Source organism: Esox lucius, chromosome 2 (assembly GCF_011004845.1).
Source record: "Esox lucius isolate fEsoLuc1 chromosome 2, fEsoLuc1.pri, whole genome shotgun sequence".
NCBI classification, from domain to species: domain Eukaryota; kingdom Metazoa; phylum Chordata; class Actinopteri; order Esociformes; family Esocidae; genus Esox; species Esox lucius.
In genome coordinates, this window is record NC_047570.1 from 17,388,016 (window position 1) to 17,411,773 (window position 23,758).

General features: G+C 41.6%; 2 protein-coding genes and 1 long non-coding RNA gene across 4 annotated transcripts; 1 reads left to right on the forward strand and 2 right to left on the reverse strand.

Moving 5' to 3' along the window:
* Window positions 1-505: 505 nt before the first annotated feature.
* On the reverse strand, window positions 506-5,050 carry polr2m (RNA polymerase II subunit M). The gene is made up of 4 exons (XM_013138571.4): window positions 4,739-5,050; window positions 3,457-4,056; window positions 2,593-2,824; window positions 506-1,144 (listed from the first exon to the last, which is right to left on the reverse strand). Exons 1-4 carry the CDS (start codon window positions 4,858-4,860, stop codon window positions 1,001-1,003), a joined length of 1,098 nt encoding a protein of 365 aa, XP_012994025.2. The 5' UTR covers window positions 4,861-5,050; the 3' UTR covers window positions 506-1,000.
* Window positions 5,051-6,041: 991 nt separating this feature from the next.
* On the reverse strand, window positions 6,042-23,600 carry myzap (myocardial zonula adherens protein). 2 transcript variants are annotated; one of them, XM_013138568.4, is made up of 15 exons: window positions 22,960-23,600; window positions 20,292-20,490; window positions 18,877-18,957; window positions 12,060-12,146; window positions 10,977-11,144; window positions 10,708-10,800; window positions 10,338-10,451; window positions 9,713-9,865; window positions 8,588-8,713; window positions 7,958-8,086; window positions 7,708-7,811; window positions 7,508-7,613; window positions 7,322-7,405; window positions 6,944-7,005; window positions 6,042-6,848 (listed from the first exon to the last, which is right to left on the reverse strand). In XM_013138568.4, exons 1-15 carry the CDS (start codon window positions 22,995-22,997, stop codon window positions 6,422-6,424), a joined length of 1,971 nt encoding a protein of 656 aa, XP_012994022.2. In that variant the 5' UTR covers window positions 22,998-23,600; the 3' UTR covers window positions 6,042-6,421. The 2 variants fall into 2 exon arrangements, with proteins under 2 accessions (XP_012994022.2, XP_012994021.2); XM_013138567.4 differs by having other exon boundaries at window positions 6,944-7,050; window positions 22,960-23,599.
* LOC109616659 lies at window positions 7,060-11,107 on the forward strand. The gene is made up of 3 exons (XR_002197893.1): window positions 7,060-7,166; window positions 10,789-10,831; window positions 11,018-11,107. It is a non-coding gene; the product is annotated as an uncharacterized LOC109616659 (long non-coding RNA).
* Window positions 23,601-23,758: the final 158 nt, after the last annotated feature.

Below are 23,758 nucleotides of genomic sequence, written 5' to 3' on the forward strand. Positions count from 1 at the left end.
CTGTTGAACTTTATGGATGAATTGGACTGAAGGTGGGGAGAATGGCTGTTTGTGAAGAGGTTTTAATGCTGTTGGCACTCCTTATCAGCATTAGGAAAGCTGACATTTTTATTTGCCATATGTCGCATCAGTCTGCTGCCATCCAATCATACCCTGCCACTCCGGGAAGTAACACAAACCAAATGCAAGCCAGATGTTTTTCAACCATTGGGACTGATTCCATCAAGCTTCAATATTTCACTAGCCCGTAAATGAATCTTCTAAGCATGTCACAGATTTCTCCACTGATAACATCACTGGGTTTAACCAACGGCTGAGTCATAGCTCTCATCAAACCACGGCAGGGTTAACAAAACACTCTTCTGGAAACATTTCTCAGAGGGCAATTAACTGCTTCTACCTTTTATTTCAGAGCTCACAGAACTTATGTCTATGATATTGGTTACTGTTTTTAGATAAGATAAATAAAAATTAGAACAGGGATTTAAATAACACTTCAGAAAAAGACCATATAAAAATATTTTATTCATATATGAAAATGTTAATTACTTTGCAGTCCTTCGGAAATACAATTAGCCAACAATCCCAGACACTTTAGCAGCCTCATTACACAACTGTCTGATTCCAGGGCCTTGCTAGGCACTGTACCAGCCAATCCATTGACAACATGGCTTCTTGCATAGAGCATCAGGTAAGCTAACACAACATCACCCAACAACGGGCCTGGGCTTCCCTGGCAGCTGTTGATAAACAAGGCAGGACGCTGACCGGGTGACAGCTCAAGTGAGTCACTGGTGGTGAACCAAAGCCCAGACAAGTCGTCTCTCTATGTAGCGGAGACAGGGACACCCACTGCGCCGTCACAGCCACCCAATGCCCATGACCATCTCATCAGGCAGGCCCCTCTTCTTTGTCCCGCCAATCCCCTTTCTTCTATAGACCCTGACGCAGGGCCCAGAGGCTGTCGCCTGAAAGGGTTTCCTCACTGCAGCCCTCTGAATCAGTCCTCCTCTGAAGAGAGCTGGGCTCCATCATCGTGAACCTCCCTGTAAGCGCCCATTGGGCCTCCTTCCACAACGTAGCTGCCTGTGCGTAACCTCAGACCCTCAGACAGCTTCTGGGCTGCCAGCTTGGCCTGCAACTCCTGAGGGGGAAACACAAACAGGAGATTAGGGAAACTTGACATCTGATTTGGTTTTTTAAGGGCCGATGCTGATTTGACAGAGTCAATGAGATAGAGGGATTTTATACCATTATTCAAACCTGTCCTATGTACATAAAGCATCAAGTTTAAAATCAAACAATACATTTCCTTTGTTTTTCAACCACCTAACTATAAACTAATACTGGTAATATTGATATTTGGCAAATGTCTTGATAAGATTGGTAAATTTAGTATAGGCCTACACACAAAGACAGGTGAATGTATATTTAATTGGTGTGTGCTTACAATGAGTAATTCAATTTGTGTTGAATTATTTCAGTGTCAGTGGTGCTACAGATCTGTTACCGTTGCATTCAGTTTCAGACATTTAAGCCTACGGGTCAACATGCTCACTGAACCAGTCATGCCCATACGGAACAATATCATAGGCATTGTGTGGTAATTTGAGAATATAAAATGATAACGTCGGGATATGTGGTCATGAATGCTCATTCAACTATTTATGTAATTTCCCTTCTTCTGGATGAAGTAAAACAAATTCCAACCAGAACATCTTGAAAAAAATTAGCTCAAAGAAGGAAAAATAAACTCATTCAGCCATCTGTCAAGAAATTAGGAGGTTGTATCTTCTTCAAAGTGCTACTTCTACTAACATAATAAGCTTAATGCAGATAACATAAAGTAGAAGCCATAAATATATATAATACCTATGAGGGACAGAGTAGGAGGACATTTTTCGATACAATGGAATTTCAATTATTAAAGCAGCCAATACCTGGCTTTCTTATGGCAGGCATGCCCGGCATTTTGACAACAGCCTTATTATTGGCCAATCAGCTCACCCAGGTTGGCTGTGAGTAGCAGTGGCACAGCGGCAGTTCAGTCAACACTACAGTACTAGAGGTCACACTTGGCTTCACTATACAGAGGGACTGTAAGAGTGGCCAATAAACCAGTGCCCATTAACTAGAAAATCTAATGTTATCCCCACATAAAAGCAAACCAACAATTCACTCAAAATACAGGAGATTCTGACATTAAAAAGGCGTGACCCGGAAGCTCTGCACAAACAGCAGGCTGCTATGCTGTATATTGAATGAAATAAGTAAATTGCCAAATGAGTTGTGTTTAGTGTGATAATGGAATATGGAAGTAGACACTAGACTGATATTTTGGGATCTGACTAGTGTTGTTCTGTCCCTGAGCAAAACAGATAACACAAGTTACTCCTCATCGCCAGACGAGAAATTAAATATGCCCCAGGTCCCCCATGGCTGTAAATAAGTATTTACGTGCCTGCTAAGTTTATTTAAAAATTAAATCAGTAATAATGGGCAGCCCGTACACTTAGCAGAGAAGATATTAATACTGTAAAAGAGGGTTTCATTTTCCCCTGTGATGAGCCATGCAGACCAGGCGCCGCTGACCTGATGTTTCCTCGTCTGCTCACGTTGGAGGTTGGCTGACTGCTCCAGCGTCAGTAGCTTGGCGGGGCTGTAGTGGAGCAAGGGGAGCCTGGCTGCAGTGATTTCATCAATGTGCTTCCTATCTCGTTCCTTCCTGGCCTCAACAGAAAGAACCGGGGAGGGTAACAAGCCACCAGGAGATTGGCTGGGGGACAGAGACCCTGATGTGGAGCTGCCTGTGTTGTGGGCAAACCTGCAAACATCACAGAAAGAGTTAACAACAATAATCTTTCCACAATAAATAAGGTATTGCAAACTTTCTTTACCAAACTACATTTGTATAAAATGAGTGTGTTAACGCAAGATCCCTTTAAATCTATAATTAGGTTTTGGTTGACAATTGGAAAACAATCAATGAGAAAAATAAAAAAAGAATTAAAAAAAGATTGTTTTTTTTATTTATTGTTAAATGTTTTACATCATTTAGTTAGCTACTGTAGCGGGTTCGGCTTGCTCTAAATGGTCATGAATCGGGTCAACTAGCCTAAAAAAAAACTCCTTGGAAATCCTTTTCAAATTTACCTCGCTGAAAAAAAAGAGGGAGATAAGGAGATGCTGCTGTATAATGCTTAACCGTGGTGTTCAGTATTTAGGAGGTAGTCTACTATTAGTTCATAACCTTAATATTAAAATGGTTTTGTGGCTCAAAACCCATTTCTAGGATAAGATATTAGACTAAGTTCAATGTGTATTATAATGTAACATAGTTTCAAAGCCTGACGTTTTAAGTTGAGTTTGCCCCACTAATAAGTTTGTTATTAATCGCCCCAGGCTGGACAGCCTAGATACAATAATCATATTTAGTGTCATATATTGTGGACTTACTGATTAGGCTTAAACTTCTGTCTTCGTGTAGCTGGGTCTTTCTCAGTCCTCTCCAGGACCTCAATATAGTGTGGCTTTTTCTGTGGCTGCCTTCCAAGGAAGGGGTTGCTAGTAGCAGATGTGTTGGATGTGTCTTTTGGGGATTCAGCCATGCCAGATGAGTGGTCACACAGATGAACCCTCTGCAAAGCCTCCGTTAGGTCATTCTCTTTTGTCCTGTCAGAGTCCAGAGCTGCCCCGTCATCACCACCAGCCTGTGGAGCCCTGGTTTTACCAGCAGGTATTTTGGGCACTGTGGGGTCTTGCATTGTGTCACCCAAATTGCTCTTCTGGATATGTGGTATGAGAGGGGAGGCGTCCATCTCTTGGTCACTTCTAGGATTTGGGTCCCCGGGTTGTCTCCTCTTTTGGGAAGTTTCTGCACTACCAGGTTGTCTCTGGGTCAAAGCCTGCTGATATTTAGACTGCAGCTCTGTTCTGACAGATAACAACATATCTTGCTTTCTCTCCTCTTCTTCATTGTGGGCAAGAGCTAAGCGTATTCTTTCCGTGAAGTCCGCAATCTTCTTCCCTTTATCCGGTAGTTTTTGTATGAACCTCCTGTAGATAAATGATAACCAATAATAAACTAGTGCTTTCAGCTCAACTTCATGAAAACGGAATTGGCAGATAGTAAGTAGTGTGTAGCATGTTCCTTTAGATCAAGCAACATTAGCCCCAACTCATCACAGTCTATGAATGGAAAGAACACGGTTGGAGTTTTCAGGGGAAACTGAAAGGCCGGGACACGATTTCCACTTTTATAAATATAACTAACCAGGCCATACTTTATCTCCTCAGAACTGTTGCTAACATTACTTTCCTTCTCATAAATACTATTATGGAAGATGTAGTTCAAAACTTTGCTTTAAACACCTGCTACATCATGCTTGGCAAAAAACTAGCACCAGTGTTTCACATCTCTTCTCAGGGACCCCCGGACAATTCAAAATGTTGTACTGGTCCTGAACAAGTCCACCAGATTCACCTATTCAAGGGGGTTGAATAAGGTGCGACAGTTCTAGAATTGATTAAATACATGAGGACTATTCTTGAGGGTCCCTGGCTGAGGAGAGGTTTGAGATTAGATCATCATTTGGACGTTTCTAGAAGGATCAGGATGTCATCTTGTTTATCGTTAGCTGGCTGGCTAGCTAGCTAGCTAGCCAGCCAGCCAGCCAGCCAGCGATTTAGTCCTACTGTGTGCACTGTGCGAGTTTAAACTAAACATTAAATAACTTACTTGTTAGCTAATAGTTTCTCTTGGCGTGACAGTATTTCACCAAGTTCTTCTTTGCTCTTGGTATTGAGATCACCTACTTGCCCCTGGCGTTCTGATGGGGATGCACCCGATGATGAGTACATTATAATATAAAACCCACCCAAAGAAACTTCCCAAATAGCAAAAATTACCCAGTACAACTTTACAACTTTACCATATGCTTTTGATCTTCAGCTGTCTGTTAAGCTCATTAAGATATAGCTAAAAGTTGTGTTTCATAACTGCGCTCCCTAGCAGTCCGCATCGCGCCGTCATTATAACCGGAAGTAGTAAAGGAAGTACTACGAATGAAAAGGTCGACAGTCACTATCTCTGCTAGTTGTATAAATCAGTCGTATTGTTTAATATTTGTAGATCAACCAGTCGTTATACACCCATGAAACATATTTTTTTTATCTCTGTAAACATAACACATCATTGTCTCTTAACACGGCCATAATAACACATTTTGACACCGCAGATCTATGTCAAAATTGGACAAACAAATTATCTTATTGCCAAACAGATCAAGGTTATGGCCATGCGGTGAGGGTAACAAAGGGACGCTGACTGAAGTGGATTTTAAAATCAACGTAACTATTAACTAACCACTTACTATTCTGCTGTGATTTCATACATTGTTCATATCTTGCAGTTATCTCAACCCCACGTTATAAAATTGGGCTTTGAGAAGCAAACCCGAAAACGATGCGACTGATACCAGGCTCAAATTAAAATGTCAGCCACAAAAGGGTATTTTTTTTTATATAAATGATTGCAGAGCCACCCCAATTGCACATTCAAGGGTTAATAAAATATGTATTTTTAGAAATTTACACTTTTTAATTGATTTGCACTGAATATATATCCATCAAGAAATGCACACTAAGAAACTATTTGTTCTTAACCTGCAGTGTGCTCAAAATACTGCAGTGACTCAAGCAGGCAGTTACTAAAAACAAAGCTCTTCAGTTTTAAAAGACATCAAATTGGGAAGAATTAGTGTATAAAAGTGCAGTCTGGGACTTTTGTGAATAACACATTTTGACTGGATGTGTAATATGTTTTTATACTGTATGTGCATAAACTCTTAATAGAATCATCATCATACTTCAGTTAGCAATGACATTCTAATGTCACTGAACCAGTTTTGTGGGTCCTGTATTGGCTCTATAGTGCCACTTTTACAACCAGTGGCTAGAAATCCCAGAACGCAGGAAATGCTTTTAATAAAGGCACAAAGTAGATAGTGAATACAGTAAATGTTTTATATTTAATTTTATGTATATGAACTAAACAAAACCTTTCACAAAAAAAGATACAAATATAAACCTTCATACAGAACAGTGAATTCAGAAGTCATTAAACCGTACATTCACTCTAAACAAAACAAAACATAATTCTTAAATATATTTACAGAACAACAGAGAATTTACAACAGGCTATAAATGTATGCAACATAGTTAATTCATGATTAATAGTTGACTTTCACAAAAAAAGCTTTATAATTGAATTTATTTGTGGCTTCGGGAGGTCCAGCAGTCCAAGTCACTGTTTCTGGTGCAACATGGCTTGAATCAGGCCCAATGCGGTTTCAGCTAAAACAGTCTACTCCACCTTTCCCCACTTTCCTTGCAAATAATTAATAAAAAAGCCTTCTTTTGATTACTCTATGTTAATCTTTGCTGTTATCTCCATAAGTTTCATGAAAGGCGTGTAGATTTTGGACGGACTTGATCTTACTCGAGAAACGGATGGCGCTGAAATATCCTCCTCTTGACTTGAGTCTGTGTCTGTCGTTTGCACTGCGTTGGACTGATCAGAGCTTATAGGGTCAGACGTGGACAGCGTTGGACAGGTTAACGTTCCAAAGGATCTGGAGGGGCTGGTGGACAGTGACCTAACGTACTCAAGAGGACTGTACCTCAGTAAACTAGACTCCAGTCTGCTGGGTGGCGGTGGACCTGATCTGAATGTCCTACACTGTCCTAGGTATTCTGCAGAACTGTGATCCGTTGTGTCTTGTCTGGGTTGGTGTTGTTCTGAGGGAAGTTGGACATGAGGTTCCACATCACACCTCTGAATTTCAGGTCTGTGGAAGCAAAGTGAATCATCATAGATGAATTAGAGACAAGATACCCAACAGGGGAAAAAGGTGTCACGTAGAGCAGAGCAAGTGATTCATACCTGGACAGCATATCACAGCCCACTCCTATCTCTCTGGTTTTTACAGCGTCCCTTGAGGCACTCTGTACAGACATAAAATACTTCAGCTTGTCTTCTAATTCATTATTCTAGGAAGATTAAAAGACAAAGGAAGCGTCAGATCCATGCAAATGAGGTGGATGTAATCCAAGTGGTCCAGACAGAGACAGAGGACGGCACGAAAGATGCAGCACTGAATTTAGAGGTACAGTAATATTAAAGCACATCACACACATTGGCGAAACATAAGAGAACAGTGGATAAAATGCACCCATAAAGTAATCCAAACCACACCGTACATTCATAAGGGTTCAGGAAATGAACAGTACAAAACCCAGTGGAAGTCCAGTCCAATCTTACCTCGCACTCCACAATAGCAATTCTGTCTAGGAGCTCTGAGATGAACAAGTCCTTCTGTGCCACTTTAGCGCGTAATGATTCAACCTTCACATTTCAGAGACACGTTTGTTAAAATACGGATTAAACATTAAAACACTGTATGTCAGTGTACTCATGAATGAGAGAGATGTATGATTGGTCCTTCACCTCCTCGATCATGCCTTTAACCTTCCTCTGCTGACAGAATACCATGTCATTCAGGTGTTTGATTCTCTCCCGAAGCTCCCCTGCCTCCTCTTCCAACTTCTGACAACTGTAATTATTCATCATAGGGTTATTTATTCAGCAAATCATTTTAACACTCTGAAATTTCACCATTTTCAACATTTCTGTTTTGTGTTCTATACCTTTTTGCATCTTTTTTATCTGTTGCATCTTTTTTGTCTGTCTGCTCAATTAAACTTAGACGTTGTTCACATTCCTGTAGTTTCTTTTGAAGATGACTCTTTTCCTGCAGAAACAGACATCCATATTATTTACAAACAATAATGTGCATTGCACTAAATACTACGGATGTGCAGTCGACAGATAATGCTGCATGCATTATTACATAGTAATATATTTCCTTATTATATGACTCATGATTCATGTTGTTACCTGTCCCATACAGTTCAGCAGACGCTCCACCTCAGTAATCCTCTGGTCCCTCTCAGCAATCTTGGCCTCTGCAATCTTAGCATTCTTCTCTGCCTCCTCTAGTCGCTTAATATACTCATCAATTAGAGCCTAGTTGTAAACAGAAAAAAATATATAAAATATTATTCATATATTATTTCAGTGTTTATACCACTGTTAACACTACCTCTTTTCTAAAACCCCCCAAGATATTTCACAATTTATTCTCAAACGATTCACCTATTCAAGGGCATGATGATTAATTATTAAGTTGAATCAGAGTCTTAGCTCTGGAATAGATCAAACATTTGGAATGACTTTCAGTCTTTAAGTAGAGGGTTGAGAACCCCTGGTCAATACCATCTCATCTGGGCTCACCATCATATCAAACATGGGGGTTAAGGCGGTTCCATAGTGAGTTACTTTAACCACTAGAGGGAGACTCATACCGCTTGTATGAAACTTTCCTGCTCTTTGTATCCACACTTTCCAGTAAAGTGTAACATGGTGACAGTATCACTGGCCGTGGTTTTCTTGTTCTTATTAAAGCCCTTTCTTTTAAGGCTTTAAATGCTGGGCGTGATACAGTGATATAAGGAGACGCAGCAGTACCTGTAGGTTCTCTATTTCCTCTCTGTGTTTCCTCTGCTCCTCCTGCAATCTCTCCTCAAACTCTCTCTGTAGCCTTGCTGTCACCTCCTGCACAGCCTTGCTGTTTGCTTCCTGAGATGACTCCATCTGGCCAACATAAAGACATCAGTCAATATCATATCACATGACAATTTGAGTTGTTTTATCACCAAAACATATTTAAGATGGGTGTGCAGTGGTCTGATTGGTGACACTGAATGAAATACCATGGGTGTGTAGTGTGTGAAGTCAAGCAGAGAAGTGTATGGATCAAGCATAAAGGAATAAGAATATAGAGGAGTAACAGAGAGAAATCTAACCAACCCACTCTCTTCCTTTTGCGTACATATAACACGGTTTCACACAATGTCGTGCTATGCATACGCCAAAGTCCTTTTTTGCGTGCAGTTCAGACGCGATCTCCTCACATTAATAATAATGGTGGTCAATAAAATCGTTTCATTTACACGCACCAACTGAAACCTATTTGACGTCACCATCATCGAGGCACGGATTTCCCGAAGAGTGACTAATCGTTTAAAAGCCGTAGATTAACTTTTTTCTTGAAATAACGTAAAAGGGTAAAGGTAAAACTTTAATATCGCATTTATTCACCATTGTTCTTAATGGGAGGAGATCGCGTCTGAACTGCATGCAAAAAAGGACTTTGGCGTATGCATAGCACGAAATTGTGAAGTGTAAACCTGTGTTATTTGTACGCAAAGGGAAGAGAGTGGGTTGAGATAACATATGATGAGTCACTTAGACACATCACACCCTGCAAACATCAGAGAACTCCATGAAAAACAACTTAGAATGAAGAGCTTAGGATCTCAGACACCGACGAAGACAGACAGACAGTGAGAAAGTGAAATTAAGAGAGCAGGGTTTCTCAAAACAGACGTGCTAAGCAGACTTCACAGTAGCTAATGTCAAGAGCGAATTTCAGAGAATATCACAGAAAGAGCCAGATCGAGGACACTGGCAACTGTAGATGGTGAGGACATGGATCACTAATAAACTGGGCTGCATTGAAAAAGGCCAACCCTTACCAGATGTGAGTTGTCCACTGTGTGACGTTGTGGGATGTTTACAGATGAACTCTACCTGCAGTTTAAGTGTGCGGTTCTCAGCCTGGGCAATTTCAAGCTGCCTCTCTTTGTCCTTGAGCCTTTCCTCAGCTTGCTGAAAGGAGCTTCTCAGACTCTTCATCTCGTCCCAGGAGTCAGAGCGATTCTGACAGCTCTCTAGTAGAGATTTCTGCAAAGGAAACTGGTGCTTTTACTCTTCAAAACCAATCTTGGACATTATAGCTTGCAGCAAATATGAGCAGATAGTATATACTGATACCAAGATAAATGAATAGCTAGAGTAGACTACCACACATATTGTATACTGTATATTTTACCAGAAAGAGCAATTGAAGAACAGTACAGTGCTGCTCATCCAAGTTTAAGAAGATTCAGGGGTTGTGAGATGTCCATGAGCAATGCTGGGGAAACTACTTTTCCAAACAAACAAGTTTTAAAGGGATATGTGGCCTTATTTTGACAATTTTCAGTACTACTGGCTGAAATTATATAACAAATTCTAGAGTGCATATTTAAGGACTAATGCACAATTTACGAGTTTCCTTTCCAGAATGAAGTATTTTGGTAGTCCTCATTCAGCATAGTTCACTCAACAGAGGGGGCATTGACAGGGCTGTTAGACAGTGTAATTGATCCTATACCTGCAGGTTGATGCTGGAAGATATGAGGGAGCTGTTCATTTGGTCGAAGCTGTCCATAGCTCTAGTCCGAACCCGCACCTCATTTTCCAAGGTCCTCCTCTGGGAGTTGGCAGTCTGGAGAGAGAGACACATGGCACAACATATTTTTACATATGATCAACATTTTATGATTTATTAATAGCAATTTGCGTATACTGGGTATTGTCTTATCCTGATGTGATCGTTTCTGTGTATTGTCTTATCCTGATATGATTGTTTCTGTGTATTGTCTTATAATGATGTGATTGTTTCTGTGTATTGTCTTATAATGATGTGATAGTTTCTGTGTATTGTCTTGTCCTGATGTGATAGTTTCTGTGAATTGTCTTACCCTGATGTCTTGTGACAGTTTCTGCATTGACTGTTGCATTCCACCAAACTGACCGTACATCCTCTCCCTGACCTTCTCCAGGGAGTCTCTCACCTGTGCAGCACAGAGACAACACTTAGAGCAGGTAATCTATCGTTATTGCTAAACCAATCCATAATGTTGTCCATGTTCTGTTATCCCTAACAGTCGTCAGACTCTCCAGTAGTCGGTTCTGTTTACACCGCTCTATTCAGATCAGCCTCCTCCGATACGACTCCATCTCCACTCACCTCTCTGATGTACCTCATCTCATCCCTCATGTGATTGACAGACCACTCGCACGCCATCACTTCCTGCTGACTGTCGGTGCCCGTCCTCTGCACCAGTCCGTACAGCTTGGGCCCATTCTGGGGCTGCGGCGATGTTTCTACCTCGCCATTGGTCATGGCGCCGTGGTGCTGAGGAAGACAGGATCAACCCACTCAGGTTTCAATCCAGGCACACTGTCTACTGGGACCATAGTAGTGTGTGAGTGGGTTTAGTGTGTGTTCGTGTTTCAAATACAGTGTGCTTATGTTTTTCCTGTTCCACAAACACACTACAAGTGTGTTGTTGCTACTAGAACATGTATGTTGCTAGAATATATATTTTTTTTTAGCATAACCCAACCCTGTGCGTGTTCGCCCGGCGTGTCTTTGTATATGTGCGCATTCCCAGGTATTGCAAACATCGCTGCTGATCACCCGTGTGCAGCCTGCAATGAGGTGTCATGTTTCTGCAACCCATTACTAGTGCTCCTCCCCAGCAGGGCTCTCAGGGAGCACGGGGGCACGCTGACACAACAGGATCAGGTATAGACTCGGGAATAGACTCGGGGGCCTTCTGTGTTACTGTGCAGCATGACAGCAGTCCCACTCAGTCCCACTGTACATCCTCCGTCATTCATCACACATTTTTGCAGCCATTCTGTGCGAAAGAAGGCACGTTCCTGTCTGTTCTGACGAAACAGGCAGCCTGCCCCCACTGTAGGCTTATCTTTTCCAGTTGTAAATTATTCAACAACAGGGTTCCCAAAACAATGCCCCGCCCTGGCAGACTCCGGTATGACCCATACAAAGGGAATCAGACGGAAGACACACAGTAGCCAAACACAGACCTGCCTCAACCCAAGGTCGTAGGTCGTACCAGTACTACACAGTGATAACCCCAGTAAAACGTACAAAATCGTGTCAAGAGTTTAGAAATGGTCTTGTTTATTGTTTATAGCCGGCATATTTATGGTTGATACTTGTTTAGCGTCAGGAAGTTACTTCCCAAATCCTCAGCATAACATTATGTAATATTCCCGTTTAGAAAAATGTTAATCTCTTTACCTGGACAGGTGACTCCCTTCCAGATGGACTCTTCCTCTGGACTGGCCCTTTCTTCTTCGGCCATGTTCTGTTGTCAACCTTGTCTTGCTGAGAAGAATAAACAGAAATTATGAACCACTTGGATGCAAAAGCTACTGTATTTCACAACCCTTGTCTCGGATTATTATTAAAGGCTTTCATTTTTTAGCCATATGTTTCAGTTGCAAATAATACGCTTCAATGAGCACAATGCATTGCCCTTTAGATAATGATACGGGCTTAAGGTCAAGTTTATATTAATGTATCAGGTACCTGTACATATCGTAGTGTAGTATATTTTTATCACAGAGAATTTAATTGATAGCTATTTGTAGTAAATCTCAGTCCAAACCCGTATGGATTTAGTACTTTGAGTGAAAACCTGCAGAACTAGACTCGAAAAAGATAGCTGTGAAAAGCGTAGAGATGAATCTAGATCCAAATCTCACTGAGAGATGTCTGCATCAGTCTGGAGGGATTGTGGTCCCCTACACCATGTTCTCCAGGCAATGGCTCTCCCACACACCTTTTCAGAAATTACCAGTAGACAGCATTTCTTGCTCAGTTAGCCAAATTCTAAATGTAAGGCTTTTCAAATATCCACATATTATGCTCAAATCCATGTGCGTTATAGTTCAGCTGAAAAGCTCCTGTATAGTTTGAATTGTGATACTTCATTTTGTTTCTTTATGAATCTTGGTTACAGTTTACCACTTTTTTTTAGAATGCGTTACCAGGTGATTTCTGTTGAGTGAAGGATCGTCTCCTCCCTTGCATAAGTAAAATCTCAGCCAAACTATTAACTTTTTCTAATTTCATCTGTTTTTATTATCCGCACACAGGCTAGAGATCACCACCCGAGTATAACAAATGCCTTGTCGATGATGACAACTCCAAACCAGGAACTACTGCTGCAGCTGCTTGGGATTACAAAATTCTTTGTGAGCCTTGTCTCATTATCACAATTTAAACCCAATCAGAAATGTAGATTATACTATGGTATGCAAATAGTAGCATGCACACATGAAACAGGAATGTGGCTTTGGTCATACCACATTCATGGCTAATGTAAACAGGAAAGATGCTATTCTAATGTAGAAACATGATGGATGTCACTACACTTAAATCCACCCTAAGAAGAGAAAAAAGGCGCTCTCCTTCTAGATAAATATTAGCTTAGAGGAACTTTAGCCAAAACCTTTACATTGCAACCCTCATGGCCAGAGGGAGAAGGCGTCCCTCCATCAAGCAAAAGAGAGAAGGCTTCCCCCCACCCTAACAGCAGAGATAAGAGACATGGAACAATGACGCCATTGTTGTTTCATGGCCTCCTGAGCTGGACGTAGCTTCACATTTCCACACTAGATAGTCCACAGAGAGAGAAAGAGCGAGAAAGAGCAGGCTCACAAGACATTACGAGGGGCTCCAAATAGGCAATGCGAATTCCACCAGATGGGAGAAAAGAATGGCTGTCGTTATGTTTTACGGCCAGTACTCTACACCTGGCTAGCACTCTACCCTTCTGAAATAATATACTGTGTTTATATCAGTGTTGATTACAACCATGTTTCCAAAAATGTTGGGACACTCTGTAATATGTAGAGAAAAACAGAATGCAATGATGTGCAAATCATTTAAATTCAATAGAATATAGTACCAAGACAACATATAAAATGTTGAAACAGAAAATACATGCTCATACTCGGAAAATACATGCTCACTTTGAATTTGGTGCCCCTAACATGTTTCAAAAAAGCTAGGACAGAGGCACCAAAAGACTGGAAAAGTTGTCTAATGCTAAAACATTTACCTTGGTGGAATATCACACATCTATTTAGGTCAATTGGCAACAGGTCAGTAACATGATTGGGGTATTAAAGGATCATTACAGAGAGGATGGGTCTGTCAGAAGTGAGGATGGGGAGGGGTTCACCACTCTGAAAGACTGCGTGGGCAAATAGTGTCACAACGTATCACAACGTAAAATGTTGGGATCTCATCATCTATGGTACGTAATATCATTAAAAGATTCTGAGAATCTGGATAAATCTCTGTACACAAGGGACAAGGGTGAAAACCAATATTGGATGGCCGTGATCTTTGGGCCCTCAGGCAGCAATGCATTAAACAGACACGATTCTATAGTGAATTTCACTGCATGGGCTTCCATAAACAACATCCAGAAATCCCAGTGCCTTTTCTGGGTCCAAGCTCATTCAAGATGATTGAGGCAAAGTGGAAAACTCCTGTGGTCTGACAAATACAAATGTGTGATTATTATTTTTGGGAATCATGGATTCCGTGTCCTCCGGGCCAAAGAGGAGAGGGACCATCCGGCTAAATATCAGCGTACAGTTCAGAAGGCAGTGTCCGTAATGATATGGGGGTGCATTAATGCACATGGCTTGGGTGACTTACACTTCTGTGAAGGCACCATAAATGGTGAACAATATATACAGGTTTTGGAGCAACATATGCAGCCATCCAGACAACATCTTTTTCAGGGAAGGCCTTGCTTATTTCAGCAAGATACTGCCAAACCACATTCTGCACGTATCACAACAGCATGGCTCTGTAGTAATTTAGTCTGGGTGCTAAACTGGCCTGCCTGCAGTCCAGACATGTCCCCTATTGAAAACATTTGGCGTATTATAAAATGACAAGGAGACCCCGAACTGTTGAGTAGCTGAAATCCTATATCAACCAACAATGGGACAACATTCCACATTCTGTTGCAGAGAGAACATTCATTCCTTTTTTGTCCTGGAGTCTTGACTACAAAAAAAATATAATTTAATTCTATTCAGCCAGACGAACCATACAAAACATTGTTTTGTTCTGCCAAAACATCTTGACTCTCTCTGGGAGACCACTGAACTGACAGTTTTATGTATTCAAAGAAAATCAGATTAGACAGGTCTAGTTTGAAGAACTCAAAATCACAAAGCAATTGGTATTATTTGCTTCTATTAGTTCTTTTATCTTTCCATTGTTTGAATATACACATGCTACCTAAGTGATTACCGAAGGTGGATTGCGTATTGCACAACTCTACTGTGCTGTGTACTTCCAAGTTAAATTTCATATCCCTAGTATGTGCATGGGACAACACTACAATACCTCTGACGTAGAAATACCAGGATATCCTTATGGAATTCCATTGCCTCAACTTTGAAGAGACTTTTTACTAAAGTCCATTGTGCTAGAGGAAGACTTACACCTCAGGCATGTAAACCTGCAGTCTAGCACCTTCGCCCACAGTTTCAGGCAGAGCACTTGTTTAACCAGATGCTTTACTCCACATCCAGGCCAAAGTCACCGATAGGCCCATCTCCCACAGTGTGGGTTACAGGAAACATTTTGATTTATGGTAGATCACAAGTTGTGTCATTGTCCTCTTCTGAAACACAATACCTCTGACTTAAAAACATAAGACATTTTCTTCCTCCCACTTTAACTATCTTGTCATGCCTGTTCTTCACATTTACGGAGCAAACACAAAGTGGTTTGGTATCCTCCTATCTAGGTTTCAGTTCCAAATGATTAACAGACCAAGAATCTTTGCACAATCTTTGCATATTAACATCAACATACAACTTCAACCATCATAGTAACTGCCCATATTTACATGTAATATGACCTCTGTTACTTATAAGTATAAGTGAAATCACAGGGGACTGTTTAAATAATTTAAACAGCAGCTTTTTTGTGTTGGCATGGTATGGTCATGTAGGGGGCTCACACTACCACTTCTTTCTGTGACTATCATTCAGGAAGTCTGCAGCATAGCACCCTGGACCCCAATGTTCGTACCGAAACAGGGTCGGTCTGGCACGGGAGACCAGACTCTGCTGGGGATGTTGTTGGTGAACCAATAGGGGCACTCCTCCCACTAGTCTAAATAAATGAATCCCTATGCCCCAGTGAAGTGAAGAGGACATTGACCTTCGTAGAGTGACACAGTTTCTGATAGGAAAATATGATGGGTGTGCTGATTCTCTGCGCTCATAAAGATACTGTGGCAGTGATTGTAATAGTAAGAGTGTCATCCCCAGTGTCCTGGCTACATTTCCAATCTGGCTCTCATATACAATTTAAAACATATTTTAGTGTTCATGTGTCATATTTAATGTTTTGTGTGGACCCCATGCCTTGGGCAGAAGCTTGTGGAGATCCTCATTAATCTTATACATCAACATGTCCACCTCACCATCCCAAGCTTCCAATGGGCTGATTTATCCCTCATCCTCCTATGTAAACAAATGATAATAATACTAACATTTAATAAATGAATTCACTCAATAATGTATGGAACTGAGTCTGGATAAGTATCAGGTATGGCTACAAATATATATGTGAATGTAGAACAGCAATTCATATTCAGCATAGCCTGCATATTTTGAAAAATATGTTGGTTATAGATCTTCCTAACATTGATAAAACATGAACTGTCATTACTGATTGAAAACAAGTGATGCGTTTTTTTAAGTGTGGCAGAAAATATTATCTTTAAGATTTAAAGAACATGATACTGTGTTTTGTGTTATTTAACTGTTCTTTGATAATAAGAAAACATCTGTTATACTGCAAATAATCAAAAATGTTCACATTGTAGAAAACACTGGGGTGTAGCAAATCTGCTTGTCCCATTGGTGAGATGCAGCGACATGTTTTGGGAATTTTAATAATGGTACAAAATATCTGTTGATTTAGAATAGCAAGATAAACCACATTATTATAACTTTTTTTCGAAAGCAATGTCAAAATTGCACTATAATTGAAGAACAACTAATTTCAGGTTCAGCTGGCTTCAACTAACAGTCATTCAGGCTGCATGCTAAATAAATAGATCCAGGGAGGCTACAAGGGTTGGAGGCTGGGGCGTTGACCACCCTCCTCACAATATTTACCACCTTGCGTGCTAACATACTAATTCTCTGTTCATGGCCCATCTAAACTTCATACCTCTGAAGTTAATGGACTGTGTTGATTCATGTAACATGCAATATGTTCTGGCTGCTCTGAAGTGCTGCCCTCGTTAGCCCCGGGTGGCTCGTTAAGCAGGCCTACCTACCTAGCAGACTGATGAACCACAGCAGAGAGGAACACACAGTTGACCAGGGCAAAATGGATCACACCGCTGACCAATGTAGAGTGGATCACACAGCTGGCTAAGGCAGAGTGAAACACACTCTGAGTGGAACACAAAACTGGCCATGGCAAAGTGAAACACTGCTGGCCAGGGTAGAGTGGATCACACAGCTGGCCGTGGCAGAGTGAAACACACAGCTGGCCGTGGCAGAGGAGATCACACAGCTGGCCAGGGTAGAGTGGATCACACAGCTAGCCATGGCAGAGTGGATCACACAGCTGGCTGTGGCAGAGTGGATCACACAGCTGGCCAGGGTAGATTGGATCACACAGCTGGTCATGGCAGAGTGGATCACACAGCTGGTCATGGCAGAATGGAACACACAACTGACCAGGGTAGAGTGAAACACACAGCTGACATGGCTAGAGTGGAACACACAACTGGCCAGGCTAGAGTGGATCACACAGCTGGTCGAGGCAGAATGGAACACATAGCTGACCATGGTATGGTGGAACACACAGCTGACCAGGGTAGAGTGGATCACACAACTGAGTTGAGAGGTATGATCCCAAATCACTGGCACAGATGATTTGTTTAATCAACAAGGCCCTGAGTATTTCCACACCACAGAATTAGAGCAGTAAAAACTCAGGACCCAATTACAGCCCCGAAGAGTAATACGCAGTAATAAACTAGGACACTGTGTTGTTCTCGTCTATGCTGCTCTTTGTTAGCCGCTGACCTGGCTGTTTTCTGTCATCAGTAATGCTGTAATCATTCATACCTTGCAAAATGAAAAGCCAACAGATTACAGCATTAGTCAAACTGCTAACAGCTGAACACTTATGGTAAAGGGGTGTGGTAGGTTAGATAAACATCATATATATTCCAGATCAAAGTACAAAGAACAACACAAATGTCTTGGTCTTCTGTTACTATTCCGGTTTTTGTGGAGGAGCAGCCGAAACTGTACTTCCCCTATACCTTAACATGTTTCCAGTGCTCCACGCTGTGTGCTGTCAAACTAGCTGATGTCACTTTGCCAGACCACAACTTCTCAACACAAACAGAGCACAACGGTGAACCACCTCTGATAAACATGCCTGCCTTCATCATGAGGCAGGCATGCCCATGTGTACCAAGAAGGTACCGTGCCATTAGAGTTAAGTGACGGTTCAGTGGCTGTTTAATTGCTAGACATTTGTTAAAACGACCAATAAAACATGGCCGTCATGCGAACCGTACAGATGAAAAACCCAATCTGAAAAAAGGCGGAACCATTCTGGTTTTCAAACTGTGCCCTGTGGAGTTGTCTGAGTGCACTGTGAAAATCACACGCAGCTGAGGACGCTAGTATGCATGTACACACCCCTTTGGATACAAATGCCTCACCGGCAGCCCAGATGAAACAGCAGGACATTTCTGTGTTGTGTAGCTCATCCATGGAGCGTTTCTAAAACGGAACAAAAACTGGTTCCTGCATAAAAACTCCCATGACTTCTTCATGCGAGTGTTTCAATGTGACTGATGGATAGACAGGCCCGTGAATGTGACCTTCAGTGGTTATAATCAGTGTGTTTGAAAGGGGATTGGATAGAAGCAATGACAACATGAACAATGATTCAGTGATGGGGGGGCTAAGAGAGGGAAGACACACGGTCCAAGTTATAAAAGGTGGTGAATGGACAGATTATGTGGGTTACTCACAGTGTCTGATGTTGGTTTCTTTGTCTCATCATGCCCATTTAGTCCTGTATGCAAAGTTAGCCTGAGTCTCCGGATTGTCCTCTGGGGAAATATAAAGGATCAGAAACACAGAGCGTCACAAAAATATATATATTATTTTTTACCAAATATGTTGACTGAAAACACATGCTCCCCTACAACTACAGTCCAGGAAATACTCACTGGGGGAGGAGAAGGGATGAAGTAGCCAAATGAAAGCTGGATATGATTTTGGTATGAGGACCAGACCGGAAATTTAGCCCGAACACCAGGATTATCAAGCCCTTTCTTACAATAAGTGTTATGGGATTTATAGTAACCATAGAGAGTCCAGAAGAACATCCCACCCGAAAGACCCAATGAAGGGTCATAACTGAAATCACAAGCTCATGAATGACAGCACCAGAAATAAATGTCATAGTTGGATGAAACCTAAAAAGTGTCCATTCCCCAATATACAGATGCTTGAAATACAATAGGTTTATGTGATCATGCTTTGAGTAATGCAATCATGCCTTGAGACATTACAGTGTGTGGTAATATGCTAAGCATGATTGATGATAGAACAGGCCACCTCCTTTCAGACTGTAACGCAACAAAAAACATCTAACAGCCAACTAGACTTTATACAACTTCAAGCCTGCACAATCAGGTTTACAACAACACATCTCTAAGCCGCCCCAGGAGCTGATTAACATAAGTGAATTACAGCCTGATTACAGCCTCATGGGAGAAATGTTTAGCCAGGTTTGCTTTCTTAATAGGTGTTTATTGCCCAATCAAACCTGTTTGACCATAAAACCATCAGGCTGTATCATGGGGATTAATCCAACCCCACCCTGATACATTTTATGTTGGCTACATACTGTATATAAATAATTTGGTGTCACCACATTAGCTTTGAGAATAGCTTTATAATGGCAATTTAATGTAGTGGTCTACTCTGCGCTCTTAACTAATGAAATAAACATGACAGCCCTGCCTCCCAAATACTAAGCTCTCATTACAAACTGGAACAGATGAAAAATATATTGCAAAACAACATGCTGAATTCCGACATACTGACAAAACTAGAAAAATTCGAATGATTCTTTGCAATATAGACATACGACGAAATGAGCCTTGAGCCTCCAGGCGAGGAGCGGAGAGGGCAGATGAGGAGCGGAGAGGGCAGACGAGGAGCGGAGAGGGGCAGACGAGGAGCGGAAATGGCAGACGATGAGCGGAGAGGACAGCCAACAAACACTTGATAGTGTATAAACACACACTGACCTACACACCATGCTACTGGTGTGACTGGCAAACGAGTGACCGCAAGCCACGGGGAGGGGGAGAAGAGGAAAGAGAGCGGAAGTGGGGGGGTGGGGTGTTGTTTCTGTCCCCCCGGGGCTCCTTACCTCGCTGGGCTGATCCAGACCGTCTTCAGTGGTGGTGACTGATCCTGGTGAGCTGTAGCGTAGCATGTCTTCACCGCCTTGTCCACTGTACTTCTTTTTCTTCCTCTTTCTCACTCTTTCCCTGTCTCCTTTCCTTTTTTCCTCTCTCCCTTTGCGGAGTACTCCAACAAACTCCCACAGCCACCACCTGACCCCAGCTCTGGCCACGGAGAGAGAGAGAGAGAGAGAGAGAGAGTGAAGGAGCGAGAGGGGAGGTTCCACTGAAAGTCCAGTGTTATGCAGAATTCCTCTTCTAGTTGATAAGCAGCAGCAAAACAACTCCACAAGGCCTGTTATAAGTATCAGTCAGTGAATGAGAGAATAAACTACTACAGGGCTACTCCACACACAGTCCCTACTACACAACTACTGCACAGAACTATGTCACTGTTCCAGCATAGCAGAACTCAGGACTCCACCTGACTCCACCTGGCTGACAAAGCTGTCAGTCACACAGCAACACCTCTCTCTTTCAGAGCCTCCCAGACCTGTCAAGCCACATTTCATCCACTTTCTTGCACAGTGCATCTCATCTGCTCTCCCCACAGGGTGGGGCTGTCACAGGGTAGTTCCTCAGTCATGGACAGGTGGATCTCTACGTAACCAGGGTGGGGCTCAAGGGATTTGTCATCCATCAACAAAGGTACACATTCCCAATCATCTCATGGCAGGTCGCTATAGTAGAAAGTAATCAGTCTGCTCAACTCAAAAGGTGCTAGTCTTTAGGTGACGAGTGAAAAATGTATTGTGATTCTCTTCGGCAACAGCAGAGGTGACCAAATGGACACCTTTTTGCTTCATGCGTGATTAAATGCTGACAAAGTTGAATTACAGTTAGGTTGTAAGGACATGTTTTCTTATATTCAGGTTTTGATTGTTCTTTCAACAGGCCTGGGAAGGAATTGTGTTGATGATACCAGAGGTAACTGAAAATGTAATAGTTATTTATACTTCCTGTGAAACACACTTTCTGGGGCATCATTTTTTTCCTGGTTCTAGAACAAGATTCATAATAAAAATGTCTAACCTGTTATTTGATGATAATATTAAGATTCACAAACAGAGCTGGCTGATCTTTTCAGAGTTTGACGGTGAATGTACTACTGTAACTTCCAAAATGGGGAATCCTCTTTGATTGATAATGATCACATGACCCAGAAACAGGTCCAGAGAGATGGGAGACGAAGACACAATGAGAGGGATAGGCAGAACGCACTTCATCACGTGTGACTCAGCAGCTTAAGGAACACATTCTGCACTGACCTGTTTTTTCAACAGCAACTTGAGAGAAACCACAGTTTCAATTATACAAAAAGAAATGCATCACAGAATAAATTATATAATGGATGGGGTTGCAAATATTGTTACTTTCCTTGTATTTCCTAGTTTTCCATAAATTCTGGTTAGAAGATTCCAGATTTCCTGCTTATTCCCCACGGATTTCTCCAACTGAAATTTCTGGAACATATCTGAATTCTTTGGGCAAGTTACCTGAATTTTCCAACCCTCGTTAGCCAGGTATTATCTTTTTCCCATAGTAAAACAAAATGTATATAGGTCATATAGTGAGTAGGAATTTGTGAAACAGCTTTTGCACCAATGTTATATTTAATTATACATTTTACCTGAGATCACCCACTATAACAAGTGCACACTGAAAATGATTCTACGTGCATAGAGGCTTAATTATTAACCACATAACAAACAAATGGGTTTGCTATGTTAACCACTTCTACAAATGTCACTTACAACCACTGAAAAAGTTACATATATCACAGATTACCTTTTCACTTCTTAAAGTAACTGGTTGTTTTAGATGTTGTGTTATTGGGCGTTACTGTAAATCATGAGCTATGTTCTTGTGTTGGAAGTATTTTCCTTTTTATTGTCTTTAATATTGTCATGTTTATATATTTAATACTTTTTTGCAGGGTTCATTGACTAAATGTTGAAGAAAACTATAACTAAAAGCACTTAAGACAAATGAATGTACCTCTACTGCTTCCAGTGAGGCAACACACACCGGAAAGGCGCAGTATCGTAACGTGATCATCCTGTGTACGCAGGAATGTTACTTTACAACCGGGAACGCAAACATCTAGAATAGTTTGTGTTTAAAAAAAAACATTCTATAGTTATAAAGCTACAAATGTGCATGTATTATAATCCAACTAATTTCCTGTTACTAGAGAATTATTTTGCTGCTTCATTAAACTTGGTTAAATTAAGTCACGGTAGTATGTGTGCTTGTTATGAACCCCAGACAACAGGAGTAGAGATTTTACCGGTTTATCAAAAAATATTAAGAGGACAGTTTACAGGGGACAGGACTGGACAGGACAAGACCAACATACTGGATTTCTTTCATATTTTATTTTTCTTCTTTCTTTCTTGTGCTTTCAGCTTTTACCCAGCTAGAGGGCAGCAGAGTACCATGCAAAGTTTCAAGAAAGTTCTAACAAGCTGTCTGGGATTACTTCTTTTCATTGCTCCATAAAAATGAATCTGAAAGAACTAAATAGTATTCACTCATGATAACAATGACCTTGTATTTTTAAACATAACATTTCTAAAAGTTATACAATTGAAACGAAGGAAAAAGTGTAGTCTGCCCAGCAGTGGTCCCTACCTGTAGCTTGACAGAAAACCACTGAAGTCACCAACCATTACAGCTTAATAACTAGCAATTGTAGAGTTACTACTTTACTACAGTTTCCCGCTCCCTTCTTTCACCAATCGCTGCATGCGATCACCCAAGCAAGCACAGGACAGGAATTCCAAGAATGGCCATCTTTGAAAGCCTTCATTAAAGCCCCAGCTGAACAGTTTAGCCCCAGTGAGTGCTGCCTGGATGGACAGAGAGGGGCCGGAGATGAGCCCCACGCATATAAAAGGTTGATTTGTTTGTTCTCCACAGAATGGTCGACAAATGCAGATCACGGCCTGGGAACAATGGCCAGGCGTCCTTGCTGAGAGGATGAGAAAGCTGTGTCTCTACGCCCCTTCTTCCGTTGTGGTCAACTGCAAAACATCCGTGTAAAGAATGTAGTCATATCTCCTAACGCGGCCTGGTTTGCATCCCCCGAAATCCTGTCTCCTCTTCAACACAAGGGATCAATCCTGTTCTTTCTCCCATGAGACCCCCAACAGGCTGCCCTGCGGGGCTGTGGTGTAAGGTGTTGGAGCTGAGGGTGGACACATGATCCACTGGCTTCAGCTGGAAAACACTCCCTCGCTGATCTCCTTGTTACGGATGGAGGGGCTGATATTGACACAGCTGCATTGACTAGACGATCAAATAATAAGTGGGATGAGTGAGGTCAATCTGAGAGGATTGTACCACATTGACACCCCACCCAGGCCAAACCTCTCATCTGAACATTCTCAGAAGTGGATTTTTGGTGTAGATAAATAGATTAGGAAGGAAC